The 13,414-nt window shown below is 38.1% G+C and overlaps 2 protein-coding genes across 3 annotated transcripts in view; one reads left to right on the top strand and one right to left on the bottom strand.

Moving 5' to 3' along the window:
- Positions 1 to 8,062, top strand: part of eif3k (eukaryotic translation initiation factor 3, subunit K) — a 19,028-nt gene extending 10,966 nt beyond the window's left edge. The window contains exon 9 of one of the 2 annotated variants that reach the window (XM_032509861.1): positions 8,039 to 8,062. The gene's annotated coding sequence lies outside the window, so the exon portion shown is untranslated. The remainder of the gene's footprint in view (positions 1 to 8,038) is intronic. The other variant, XM_032509865.1, reaches the window with a different exon arrangement.
- On the bottom strand, positions 3,380 to 8,031 carry LOC116680727 (heat shock protein DDB_G0288861). Its single transcript, XM_032509523.1, has 4 exons — positions 7,675 to 8,031; positions 6,799 to 7,392; positions 6,266 to 6,753; positions 3,380 to 5,673 (listed from the first exon to the last, which is right to left on the bottom strand). The coding sequence occupies exons 1-4, from the start codon at positions 7,992 to 7,994 to the stop codon at positions 5,474 to 5,476; spliced, it is 1,602 nt and encodes a 533-aa protein (XP_032365414.1). The 5' UTR covers positions 7,995 to 8,031; the 3' UTR covers positions 3,380 to 5,473.
- Positions 8,063 to 13,414: the final 5,352 nt, after the last annotated feature.

The raw sequence follows: 13,414 nt of genomic DNA, 5'->3' as shown, positions 1-13,414 counted from the left end.
GACACGACAGACACATAGACATAGACACGCAACATAGACACGAGACCACATAGACACATAGACAACAAGACCATAGACACATAGACATAGACATAGACACATCAAGACACATAGACATCTAGACACCTAGACACACTAGACACAGTAGACACATAGACATAGACACATAGACATAGAGACCCATAGACATAGACAACATCGACATCAGACACATAGAACATAGACACTAAATACATAGACACTGACACTAGACACATAGACCATACACATAGACACATACGACATCAAGAATCACATGAGACACATAGACACATAGACATACAAATAGACATGGACCCATAGACACATAGACGACACATAGACACATAGTGACACAGAAGACACTACCCATAGACACAAGACATGGACACATAGACACATAGACAGGACACATAACACAGAACACATAGACCATAACACATACGCCTAACCATAAACATGACACATAGACACATAGACATGGACAATAACACATAGACATAGACCACGACACATAGACATAGACAGCATAGACACAAGACACATACACATAACACTAGACATAGACACATAGACACATAGACTGGCACACATAGACACATAGACATAGGACACATAGACACAGACATAGACACACATAGACCTAAGACACATAGACATAGACACCTAACACATAGACAAAGCACATAGACATAGACCCATAGACATAGACACATAGACATTGACATATAGACATAGACACATAGATATAGACACATAGACATTGACACTGACACATAGACATAGACACATAGATATAGAGACATAGACACATAGACATAGACATTAACACATAGACATTGACACATAGATATAGACACATAGGCATAGACAGATATAGACATAGACAGTAAGCATGTCGACTTAATTTTGGCACAAACTGAACCCCATGTATAAAAGGCTAGTTTAGTTTAGTTCATTTTAATTTATTTTCTGGCCATCTATAACTCTACAACAGTCAATACAATGATAACATACAAAAAATAGCATTGTTGCTTTTACTTACACAAATAAAATAAAAATTGAATAGACAAAAACAACAAAAAACAACAACAACAATACTAAAAAAGATTTAATTGTCAATTGTGTGTGTTCATCATGTCATTCACAGTTTAACTCAATACACGAAACACCTTATTTTAGACATATGACACCTAGACATAGACACATAGACATAGACCATAGACAGACACTAACATAGACACATAGACACAGAACTAGACCATACACTGACATTGACACTAGTACACTGAACACATAGACATGAACAGACACAACTAGACATAGCACAAGCAACTAGCACTAGACACATAATGACACATAGACAGGACACCTAGACTAGACACCTAGACATAGACCATAGACATACACATAGACCTAGACCATGACATAGACACATAGAACATGACACATAGACATAGCACATAGACATAGACACCATAGAACATAGACAACATAGCACTCGACACATGCATAGACACATAGACATTGACACTAGACAATAGACACATAGACATAGACACATAGACATAGACACAAGACATTGACACATAGACATTGCACATAGACACAGACACATAGACAATGACGACATGACATGAAACAAAGACATAGACAATAGATAAAAGACATAATAACACACAAAAATACATGTTGCTTTGCTTCCACAAAGAAAATTAGAAAATTAACAGACAAATAAACAAAAAAACACACAACAACAACTACTAATAAAATGTATTAATTGGTCAATTGTGTGTTTTTCATGTCTTTCAGAGTTTAACTCCATACACCGAGTCACTTCTTCTTCTATTTGTCCTAGTGTTTGGTTTAATGAACAAACAGCTTCCCCTCAGTTCATGTTGACGTTTCCTATTTGAAACAGCCTCTGGATATAGTCTGGCAACATGCTTTTATATAGACTTTGTACTGATCTATTTTAGGTCTACAAGTTCACGAAATTGAAGTACCTTAAGTTTATAACATGATTTGTCGATTCACGATATTTTCCCCATTTTGAATCTGATTACTTTCTTTTGAAGTAAGCAAATTGGATTGTGATTGATTTCTACTTTTTTCCCCAAAGTTCCACACCATAAGTTATTAAAGTGTGAAAGATTGATATAAAGTGTAAGAATTTGTATTAAGAACATCTTAATAATTGCTGTGACTTTGAATTTAACTTTTAATATGAACAACATGTGGTAATATGACTAACTCCCAGGAATCTGTTATCAGATATTCTTTCTATTCAATATTATCGTAACGAATTTGCCTAAATATGAAATTCCGATGTCCAATGTTATGTATTTCGTTTTTATTTAGTTTCACTGACGCTTGTTAAGATTAAATCATCGTTTTAAAGAGTCAAGTTCAGTTTCCACTGTATCCAAAGCTGCTCAAGGTTTTTTGCCAGAACAAAACAAATTGGTGGTCATCAGCAACACACCAAACGCAATATTAAACACATTGCACATGTCATTTATGTACAATAGAAACAACTTGGACCCACATATCCTTGTGGACCCCACATTAACCCTCAAAAATCGGACTTGCTGTTGTTAAATTGGACATATTTGTATTTATTTTGAGCATTGAGTGCTACTCCCTAATCTCACATTCTTCTTCTTTGGTCATTAAGAGTTTATGGTTACTTGCATCAAAGGATTTTTTTAGATCTAGAAAAGCCTCCAGTGAATTCCTATTATCTATGGCTGTAGATATTTGTTCTATTAGCTCCATCCTGCCTACTGCCATCGTAGTGGACCGGGTTGATCTGAAGCCATTTTGATGTTCACTTCAGTAAATTGTGTTGTTTCCACGAAATGATCAAATCATGGATAAAAAGCATTTCTAATATTTTGAGAACTGTGGAGGAGAGAATTAATCGTAGTTATTGAGAATAGTGCGTATCCTCTATTTTTGTTATGGGAATGACCTTTGCAATTTTCTTTGATTTGGAAATATGTAATGATTGATAAAGATATGAGTCAGCGGTTTTGCTATACTATACAACATATATTTAACTAAGGCCGTGTCAATATAATTACTCTCAGTAGTTTCTTATTCTTGAACTTATTTACCACATCATTAACTCTGTTTCTCTCAACAATGGTACTTGCATTTAGTTAAAAAATATTTCCATTTATCCTCTGTTATTGATCAACAATTATTTTGGTAAATTTAGCCAACATTTACCAAATGGTCACAACACCTCACTAATGTCAAACAACCAATCACGAATAGTCAAACAACCAATCATGAATAGTCAAACAACATCACGAAGGGATGTGTCTATGTCTATGTGTCTATGTGTCTATGTCTATGTGTCTACGTGTCTACGTGTCTATGTCTATGTGTCTACGTGTCTATGTGTCTATGTGTCTATGTCCATGTCTATGTGTCTACGTGTCTATGTGTCTATGTCTATGTCTATGTGTCTATGTGTCTATGTGTCTATGTGTCTATGTGTCTGTCGACTGCTCACGTGACTCAAAAATTGTCCGTGTCAACTCAACTTACCCCTGTCGTCTGTTGCCCATCTTGTCATTTCATTAATCCCAAAAGGAATAATAAAGAGAAGTCTAAGACTGAGAAGTCCATGTCTATATCTCTATGTCTACGTCTGTCTATGTCGACTGCTCACATGACTCAAAAATTGTCCGTGTCAACTCAACTTACTCTTGTCGTCTGTTGCCCTCATTGCCATTTGACTGTGTCGTCTTGCTGCGTCCATGCTGACATCAGGACGACAATCACAAAAACACCTTGAAACACCACATAGTAACGGCCGAGCGAAACGAGACAAAGCATCGACAGTCATGACCAAGTCACCATGGACGCAGCAAGGCGACACAGTCACATGACAAGGAGGGCAACAGACGACAGGAGTAAGTTGAGTTGACACAGACAAATGTTGAGTCATGTGACGAGTCGACAAAGACATTGACACGTAGACATAGACAGTAAGTAAGCATGTTGACTTCATTTTGGCACAAAAGGAACCCCACAGTCACAGGATTTCGGGGTTTCTGTCTTTAGTCGGCAGCGTTGGGCAAATTACTTCCAAAATGTAATACATTATTGATTACTAGATACTGTCATTTGAGAGTAATTAGTTATATTTTAATTTTACTGTCTCTAAATTATAATGCTTTAAACTACTTTAGCGTTACTTTAAAATTAAAAGCAGAAGTATGACTTGGCAAGTAACTTGTGAATGTCGCCACGGGATCAACAAAGTCTGATCTTTATCCACTTCAATAAATCAGAAATTATTTTGTGTTATTAATCTAAAGCTGCAAAGTAACTTAAGCTATAAAATAAACAGTTAAGTAAAACGTACAATAGCCTACTTGACTCTGAATTGTGGTGGACTAGAAGTAGTCTAATTACTAAGATTAAATTAATTGAAATGCTCAATTAAAAGCACCTTACAACTGAATCAAAGTAGCCTACGCTATAGTTACTTATATTATGTGTAGCAAGACTGGACATTAATTCCTGACATGTTGTTATTTGTTATTTATGTGTTATTATACACAGAATATAGGAAATGACACTTGCTGTATTGGTGAATTCTTGAAAAAACAAACGCCACTAAATGTGAAGTTAAAATGCTAAAATGCGTTTGTGATTGCGATTTTAACGGGTATAATATTACCGGAATTGTATTAGTAATGCATTCTATTACTGTAATTGCATCACATTTGTAACACGTTACTCCCATCACTGTTAGTCAGTCTAACCACCCATCCACCCATCTTCTCATCTTGTGCTGGGTTTTGGGGGTGGCCGATGGCTGCTCCAACTCACATTGGGCTATAACATGTCTCTGACACAAAGCCTAGGATAAATTATTACTATTATACCGATCCAATAATTACTTGGATAGGTGTTGGGCTAACCTTGGTTAAATTAGGCTAGGTTAGGATGAGTAAGATTTGGTCAAGTGGCATTATTTGCCGAATATTCTTATTGTTATTATTATTATTATTATTATTATTACTGTTATTTTGTTGTCTTTATACTGTCTTTTTTATCTATTTTTTTTCTTGCTAAAACTGCTGCTGGAATTTTCAATTTCCTTGCGGGAGTCATCCCAACAGGATCAATAAAGAGAAGTCTAAGTCTTGTAGGTTAGGACACTGTTATTTGCATAATGCTTTTTAACTGTATAGTTGAATTAAAGCCAACATCTAGGGTGTTATCAAGTGGTTGCGAGGATATTTGATGGTGGTTGCTAATGTTTTGAAAGAATATTTTACTTTTGTTTTGTCAAATCTGAAATTTTTGCCATCTCTCTATTCTCTCTATTCTGTGTGATTTTTTTGATTGCTCTCCTTTTCTCTTAAACAGTATATGATGTATCAAGTCCGAGTTTGCGTGACTTGACTGCCGTTGGCCCTTGGCAAAGATTTTACAGATCAGGGCTTTCTGGGTTGCAGCACAACTCAGAGATATTCTCCATCTCCTTCACCTGTTTCTCCAGCTTCAACCTTTGCTTCGTCACTTCCTTCTCCACCTTACATTGTTGTCTGCGTTTGTACGTGACCAGCTCCCTCCTTCGGTCAAGCAGCCGTTCGTATTCTGCCAATTTCTTTGGATTTACGAGGGAACCTGTAACCGACAGAATATGAAAGGTTGAGTCTAGAGTCCAGTTGTTCACTCTCACCCCTCCCAAAAGGAAATAGTCATCACATTTGTTTTGTTGCAAGTCGTAAGCGAGATAATTAAACAAGACAAATAAATTAACTCATGAAAGGAATACGCGGCCACTGTAAGATAAAAATAAATTGCTGACACAGATGTAAACAGATACACACTTATTCCTTCCCTGCAGAACAGGAAGACACAAGGCAACTTTTCAGAATTATTCAGAAATAAAAAGTATTCTCACTGTTGCCTTTGTTTGACAAAACATCTACACAATGTTGAGTAGCTGAACAAATGATCCATGAAAAGACCACATTTTAAACTCATAATAGTACCACATATTAAAGATTGAAGTGTGTTAAGTATGCAGCTGGACTCACCTGGCTCTCTACAAATATCAAAATCACACAAGCAACACTTCTAATTAACATCTTGTGTACCTTGTGTGTTTCATTGTAACATTTCATTGTAATGTAATAGTACACAGTAGCCTATGTTAGTCACATGGGCTGGTTCTCTGTGACTGTTTATCTAAAAATAAAAATGTAAGTCTTACCATAACGAAGGAGCTTGCGCTCATCCACAAAGGTTGATTGGATTTTTCTGGAGGTGCGGTCTATCTTACATTTGAGCCACCAAATGTATAGTCTTGAAAGCCAACCAAAAGTTCTCCTCTCCTCCTCCTGGCTGTTTTCACACCTCTCATTTTCTCTTTCTAAACACCCCTCTGCCAAATGCGAGGAGGGGCCTTCACCAGGGTTGAACTCTCCACGAGACAAAGGTCTCTCACCCCTTTGTGCTTGCTGCCTGGTGGTAGAAGGCTGCTCGTCTTCAGAAGACGAAGAAGGGCTCTCACCCTTTGGTGTGTGGTCCGTCGTGGTGCTAGAAGGGATGTTGCCTATGTAGAACAAGATCACATCCTTTTGTTCTTGCTGCCTGGTGGTGGAAGGCTGGTCGTCTTCAGAAGATGAAGACGGGCTCTCATCGCTCCATTCTTCCTGCCACCTTGGAGAAGAAGGCTGCTCGTCTTCAGAGGATGAAGGACTATCAGCCCTTTCTTCTTGCTGGTCGTCTTCAGAAGATGAATACCAAGGGATCTCACCCCTTAGCACTTGCTGCCTGATGGTAGAGGACTTGTTTGCTGCACAAGACAAATGGCTCTCACCCTTTGGCCTGTAATCCTTCGGGGTGGTAGAAGGGTTGGTGCCTGTGTGGAACAAACAGCTCTCATCCTTTTGTGCTTGCTGCCTTGGAGCAGAAGGCTGCTCGTCTTCAGAAGATGAAGAAGGGCTCTCACTCCTCCATTCTTGCTGCTGCCTGGTGGTAGAAGGCTGCTCATCTTCAGAAGATGAAGAAGAGCTCTCACTCCTCCATTCTTGCTGCTGCCTTTGAGCAGAAGGCTGCTCATCTTCAGAAGATGATGAAGGGCTCTCAACTGTTTTCTCCTGCTGCCTCCTCATGGTGGAAGGCTGGTCATCTTCAGAAGATGAAGAAGGGCTCTCACCCTTCGGCGTGAGCTCCTTCATGGTGCTAGTAGGGATGTTGCCTATGTAGAACAAGGTCACATCTTGCTGCCTGGTGGTAAAGGGCGGGTTGTCTTCAGAAGATGAAGAAGAGCTCTCATCGCTCCATTCTTGCTCCCACCTTGGAGTAGAAGACTGCTCGTCTTCAGAGGATGAAGGACTCTCAGCCGTTCTCTCTTGCTGCCTCCTCATGGGAGAAGGTTGGTCGTCTTCAGAGGATGAAGAAGTGGTCGAAGTGCTCTCGCTCCTCCATGCTTGTTGCCGCCTTCGAGTAGAAGGTTGCTCATCTTCAGAAGATGAAGAGCTCTCAGCCGTTGTCTCTCTCTGCCTCCTCACGGTAGAAGGCTGGTCATCTTCAGAAGAAGAAAAAGAAGAGCTCTCCCAACTCCATGCTTGCTCCTGCATTCGAGTAGAAGGCTGGTCTTCTTCAGAGGATGAGGACGAAGGGCTCTCACCCCTTCGTGCTTGCTGCCTGATGGTAGAGGACTTATTTCCTGCAAAAAACAAATGGCTCTCACCCCTTTGGCTGTGCCCCTTCACGGTGTTAGAAGGATTGGTGTCTCCACTAGACGAAGGTCTCTCACCCCTTCGTCCGTGCTCCCTCGAGGTGGTGGGAGGGTTGAGGTCTTCAGGGGACGAAGGTCTCTCACCCCTTCGTCCGTGCTCCCTCGAGGTGGAGGGAGGGTGGAGGTCTTCAGGAGACGAAGGTCTCTCACTCCTTCGTCCAGCAAAGAATGGTTGTCCAGAACTGGATCTCAACATTTTCTCAAGGGTTTGTTCGTATACTGACGTATTGAAACTGCAAGCACAAACACACACACACACAGCAATTACTTCGCTGATAATCACATTATTGTTTCAAGCAGCACACTAAACGAGTTATTTCACTTAACTAAACCTTCTGAACTTAAATAAACTGAGAAATAATTCTCTGGTCACACATCATTATTGCACTGTGCTTGATAACAGAAATGCAAAAGGTCTGCCACAAATATCCCTTGTAATCATAAGACTTCAGACTGCAGTATAATGTACTTTCAAATTAATCAATAATAAATCAATCAATCAAACAATCAATCAATCAAGTATTAATGTATGTTAGACACATGCAGTGCTGTTCATAAGTTTGAACCCATGCTAAAGTTGACTAAAAAGAGGAATAAAAAAATCATCTTCTTAGAAATTAATTTGAATGCCTTTAATAAGAAAATTAGGAAAAATCCAAGCTTTAAGGACACCTATTTTATTTTCAAACAAATAATGTATTGTGACTAAATAAATGTTGTTCCTTAAAATAAAGGGGCATAAGTATACACACCCCTATGTTAAATTCCCAAAGAGGCAGGCAGATTTTTATCTTTAAAGACCAGTTATTTCATTGATAGGGATCGTTCATCACAAGCAGTGGCACCTCGGCTGTGGAATGCATTGCCAACATTTTTACGGTGTATTAATTCTTTTGATTCTTTTAAAAAGCAACTCAAGATGCTGCTGTTCAAACAGGCTTTCAGTTAGACGTGGGGTTTTTTATGGTTTTTATGTTTTCCATTTGTTTTTAAGTGTCTAATGCATTATATTGTACTCATTTTACTGTGAAGCACTTTGGGATTTTTATCTGTGAAAGGTGCTATACAAATAAATCTTACTTACTTACTTACTACTATGCATCCTGATAAAGTTCCCTTGGACTTTGGAATTAAACTACCCCCCCCCCCCCCCCCCCCCCATCACATACACGTCGCCATACCTAGAGGTTGGCATGGTATCCTTTCCATAAAATCATCTCTTAATGCAAATCAGACCAGCTATTAGTCTAACTGAAATAAAACTATGCCAATCTCTAGGTATGGTGATGTGTATGTGAGGATGGGGGGGGGGGTATTTTAATTCCAAAGGCCAATGGAACTCAATCGGGTTGCATAGTATCCTGATCCATGAAATAACCTTTAAATAGCCTTTAAAAATTAAAATCTGCCTTCCTCTATGGGGATTTAACATAGGGGTGTGTATGGGCTACTTATGCCCCCTCCATTTCAAGAAAAAACAGTTATTTACTCATAAGATAATATTCATTCACAATGAAAAATGTTGTTCTTTAAGGTTGTTTTTTCCTATTTTATTTTTTTAAATTAAGTCATTGAGATCAATTTCCAAAAGATATTTTTTTATTCCTCCTGTTAGTCAACTTTAACATGGGCATGTAAACTTATGAGCACCCCTGTATACAGTAGGGCCTACATGTATCCATTGGCATACTACAGCTGCAAATATGGGCTACAGTGACGGACTGGGGGGGCATTTACAACACAGACAGGCCCTGGTTTCAAACCACACCGACCCATAGGCATAAAATGGATAGAAAGACCATTTCCATTCAAAACAACGCAGCAGAAAGAGATAAGATAAGATAAGATAATACTTTATTCATCCCACAGCGGGGAAATTCCTCAGTTACAGTAGCATTCTCAACAATAACAGCAAAAAAACAAACAAACAAGTAAACACAAGAAAGACAGGCAAACAATAGACAATGTGCAGAAGGTAGACTGGAGTAAAGTGGCGTCTAATAAAGGTTTTGTAAAGTGCGGTTGCCATAGAAAGCTCAGAGCTGCAGCCATTTTAATGTGTACCATTGCCACGAACTTCATGCCATTTTATTTCTATGCACCAACCTCACTTCACAACAGTTTAACATCATGAAGCAGCATCTGCTGACCAGTAGGTGGTGGTGCTACGACATGATACGCTCCCAAAAAAAGGCCCATCAACACAAATACAAAGGCCCGACGTAAAGCACTGACAGACCATGATACATAATAATACATAAAACATAATACAGCGCCACCAAAACACGGAGAGAGCAATACACAGATGTAATTACAACAGTTTCACCAAAATACGCAGCTGCTAGCTAGCTAATGCTGCGTTTTATTATTTATTCCGACTAGAAAGTCAGACGTTGCCTAGCAACACGCCCCTTATGGACACCATAGACCGTTAATATTAATTAATTCAATATATATATATACAGTCTATGGTGGACACCGAGCATGAATTCCGATATCCGAGTCGAAATGTTGAGGATAATAGAACGCAGCATAACGTTAATATTAACTCTTTTTATTTGGAAAATAAATTTAGCATAGCATACAAGTACTTAGCGTTAATTTAGCATATTTTTCACCCGAAGCCAACAGTGTTTTTTCTATGTTTTCTCTGTCTTATTTTTTCGTGCCGCGATTCATTTTCTTTTATCTTGGTAGTAATCGGTGATAATGAATTGTAAAACACTTTTGGAAACTATTATACACTATTCTGTTGGTTTCTCACTCTACATTTCCATGGCAACAGCAATTTGGACCAATCAAAGTTCGCGAATGAAAAATTACTTTTTGAAAAATGACAAAACAAATTATTTTTTATTTTTTGATTAAAAGTACATATTTTACAGTGAGAATATAATATTAGAGCCACAGTAAGAATGATAAAAGTAGACAATATTTCTTACTATTAGTACAAATAATAAAAATAATAAAAACAATACGACGAAAGCAGTGTTTTCGACGACTATTTCAAAAGACAAATTCACTGTAACACGACTAGACATTTCTGTTTTAAATCAACAACCCAAGGATAATCTTTTTTAATTTGTATATTATTAGTGTTTAGAATATCACATACGCCTGTTTCAATTTTCAGATTACATGACAAACAATATACGATATACGATCTTACTTATTCAATTGTAGAAAACCCATAGATAATTTAAAAACAGGACTTATTTAGTCATATGTTTTTTTTTGTGCACATGCAATTTAGGCAACACGTAACGCATCATTTAAAAATTTAAATTGTTTAGCTAGCTAGTGCAAGAGACAATTAAGTGCATTCGCATCTGCTGATCACAGCACATTTGATGGACGGAATATAATTTAAAAAGTTGAGTAAAAAAGTAGTTCTAGTTTTTATTTGCTGTAAAGTGCGACTTACCTCTCCAAAATATTTTTGGAAATGTACTGTAACTCTGTGCAACTGTGGATGAGAGTTCTGTTGTTGTTTTTTAATTTTTCTTTATTTTAAATAAAAGCAGAGGTTGCCGTCCACGTATACGTTCAGATACGCGTTCTGATTGGACCTCCGTTTGACTGCGGACAACCAATGAGAAACGTAGGATTTGCCGACCGCCGACAACCAATCACACGCCGATATTCAAAGCCGAACCTGCCGTTGAAATCAACGGCGCTGTCCAGTGATCGTAGTCTACGGTATTTCTGGTAAGTCTGAACGAAATAATTATTTATAACACTCACTGCTTATATTTTTACTAAGCCTGAAATAATGTATTCATCATTACACTCAACGTTCAAGTACTAGTTTATTTTTTTAATTGTTTGGGAAAGCTTATGGTATCGACTTAAGCTATAGCTAAAGCTAAGTTACCTAGCTAACATTAGCTAACGTTCAACTTACCGCTGTGTCATTTTAAAACAATACCTTCAAATTTATATTATTTTAACATTTTTAATAGCGTATGCCGGTTAACCTGCTACCAGTAGTTAAATGTCAGTGCCTTGGTCAAATCTCCGTCCTTGGCCTAGCGGTTACGTAACTCGGAAGCCTTTTAAATTAGTTTAGCTAGTAGCTATTTGTTAGCTAAACACTAACATAACGACAATATTTATATAAATATTTCAATATTCAAAAAATCAATATTCTTATCATTATTACCGTTAAAGTAACGTTACCGTTACTAACTTGTCATGACAGACAAAGCTTTGTTTTTATTAATGCCATAACCACCAGTGGGAAAAATCATGTTGTAGAATAAAGTTGTTGTTGCTGTCACAACGCAATTGACTTAAACTTGGATAGTGGCCCAGGATGACGAGTTTGTACTGTAAATACTGTAACTGTTGTCTTCAGGTGGCTGTAAAGACACCAGAGTGAGAGAATCTCTCATTACTGTACTGTAAATACTGTAACTGTTGTCTTCAGGTGGCTGTAAAGACACCAGAGTGAGAGAATCTCTCATTACTGTACTGTAAATACTGTAAATGTTGCCTTCAGGTGGCTGTAAAGACACCAGAGTTAGAGAATCTCTCATACTGTACTGTAATACGTAAATGTTGCCTTCAGGGCTGTAAAGACACCAGAGTGAGAGAATCTCTCATTACGTACTGTAATACTGTAATGTTGCCTTCAGGTGGCTGTAAAGACACCAGAGTGAGAGAATCTCTCATTACTGTTACTGTAAATACTGGAAATGTTGCCTTCAGGTGGCTGTAAAGACACCAGAGTGAGAGAATCTCTCCTAATGTACTGTAAAACGTAAATGTTGCCTTCGGTGGCTGTAAAACACCAGAGTGAGAGAATCTCTCATTACTGTACTGTAAATACTGTAAATGTTGCCTTCGGTGGCTGTAAAGACACCCAGAGTGAGAGAATCTCTCATTACTGTACTGTAAATACTGTAAAGTGTGCCTTCAGGTGGCTGTAAAGACACGAGTGAGAGAATTCTCATACTGTACTGTAAATACTGTAAATGTTGCCTTCAGGTGGCTGTAAAGACACCAGAGTGAGAGAATCTCTCATTACTGTACTGTAAATACTGTAAATGTTGCCTTCAGGTGGCTGTAAAGACACCAGAGTGAGAGAATCTCTCATTACTGTACTGTAAATACTGTAAATGTTGCCTTCAGGTGGCTGTAAAGACACCAGAGTGAGAGAATCTCTCATTACTGTACTGTAAATACTGTAAATGTTGCCTTCAGGTGGCTGTAAAGACACCAGAGTGAGAGAATCTCTCATTACTGTACTGTAAATACTGTAAATGTTGCCTTCAGGTGGCTGTAAAGACACCAGAGTGAGAGAATCTCTCATTACTGTACTGTAAATACTGTAAATGTTGCCTTCAGGTGGCTGTAAAGACACCAGAGTGAGAGAATCTCTCATTACTGTACTGTAAATACTGTAAATGTTGCCTTCAGGTGGCTGTAAAGACACCAGAGTGAGAGAATCTCTCATTACTGTACTGTCATGACGGACAAATCTTCACTCAGCCTAGTTGTCATTACATTCAATAACTACTGGTTCAGAAATCATGTACAATAAGTTATTGTTGCTGTCACAAAAGCATTAACCTTTTACATATTACTAACCTAATTCATAGTCAGATAGATAGA

This window comes from Etheostoma spectabile, chromosome 3 (assembly GCF_008692095.1).
Source record: "Etheostoma spectabile isolate EspeVRDwgs_2016 chromosome 3, UIUC_Espe_1.0, whole genome shotgun sequence".
NCBI lineage: Eukaryota > Metazoa > Chordata > Actinopteri > Perciformes > Percidae > Etheostoma > Etheostoma spectabile.
The sequence above is the reverse complement of the archived record's forward strand: the minus strand, read 5'-3'. Positions and strand labels throughout refer to the sequence as shown.

What these genes read in the sequence shown, in the direction of transcription:
- LOC116680727 (XM_032509523.1), bottom strand. Translation starts at nt 7,994, where the DNA reads ATGTTGAGATCCAGTTCTGGACAACCATTCTTTGCTGGACGAAGGAGT. An exon ending in CGAAGGGGTGAGAGCCCTTC is followed by an intron (nt 7,393 to 7,674) that starts GTCCTCATCCTC and finishes AACGGCTGAGAG; the next exon opens with TCCTTCATCCTCTGAAGACG. An exon ending in CTAAGGGGTGAGATCCCTTG is followed by an intron (nt 6,754 to 6,798) that starts GTATTCATCTTC and finishes AAGGGCTGATAG; the next exon opens with TCCTTCATCCTCTGAAGACG.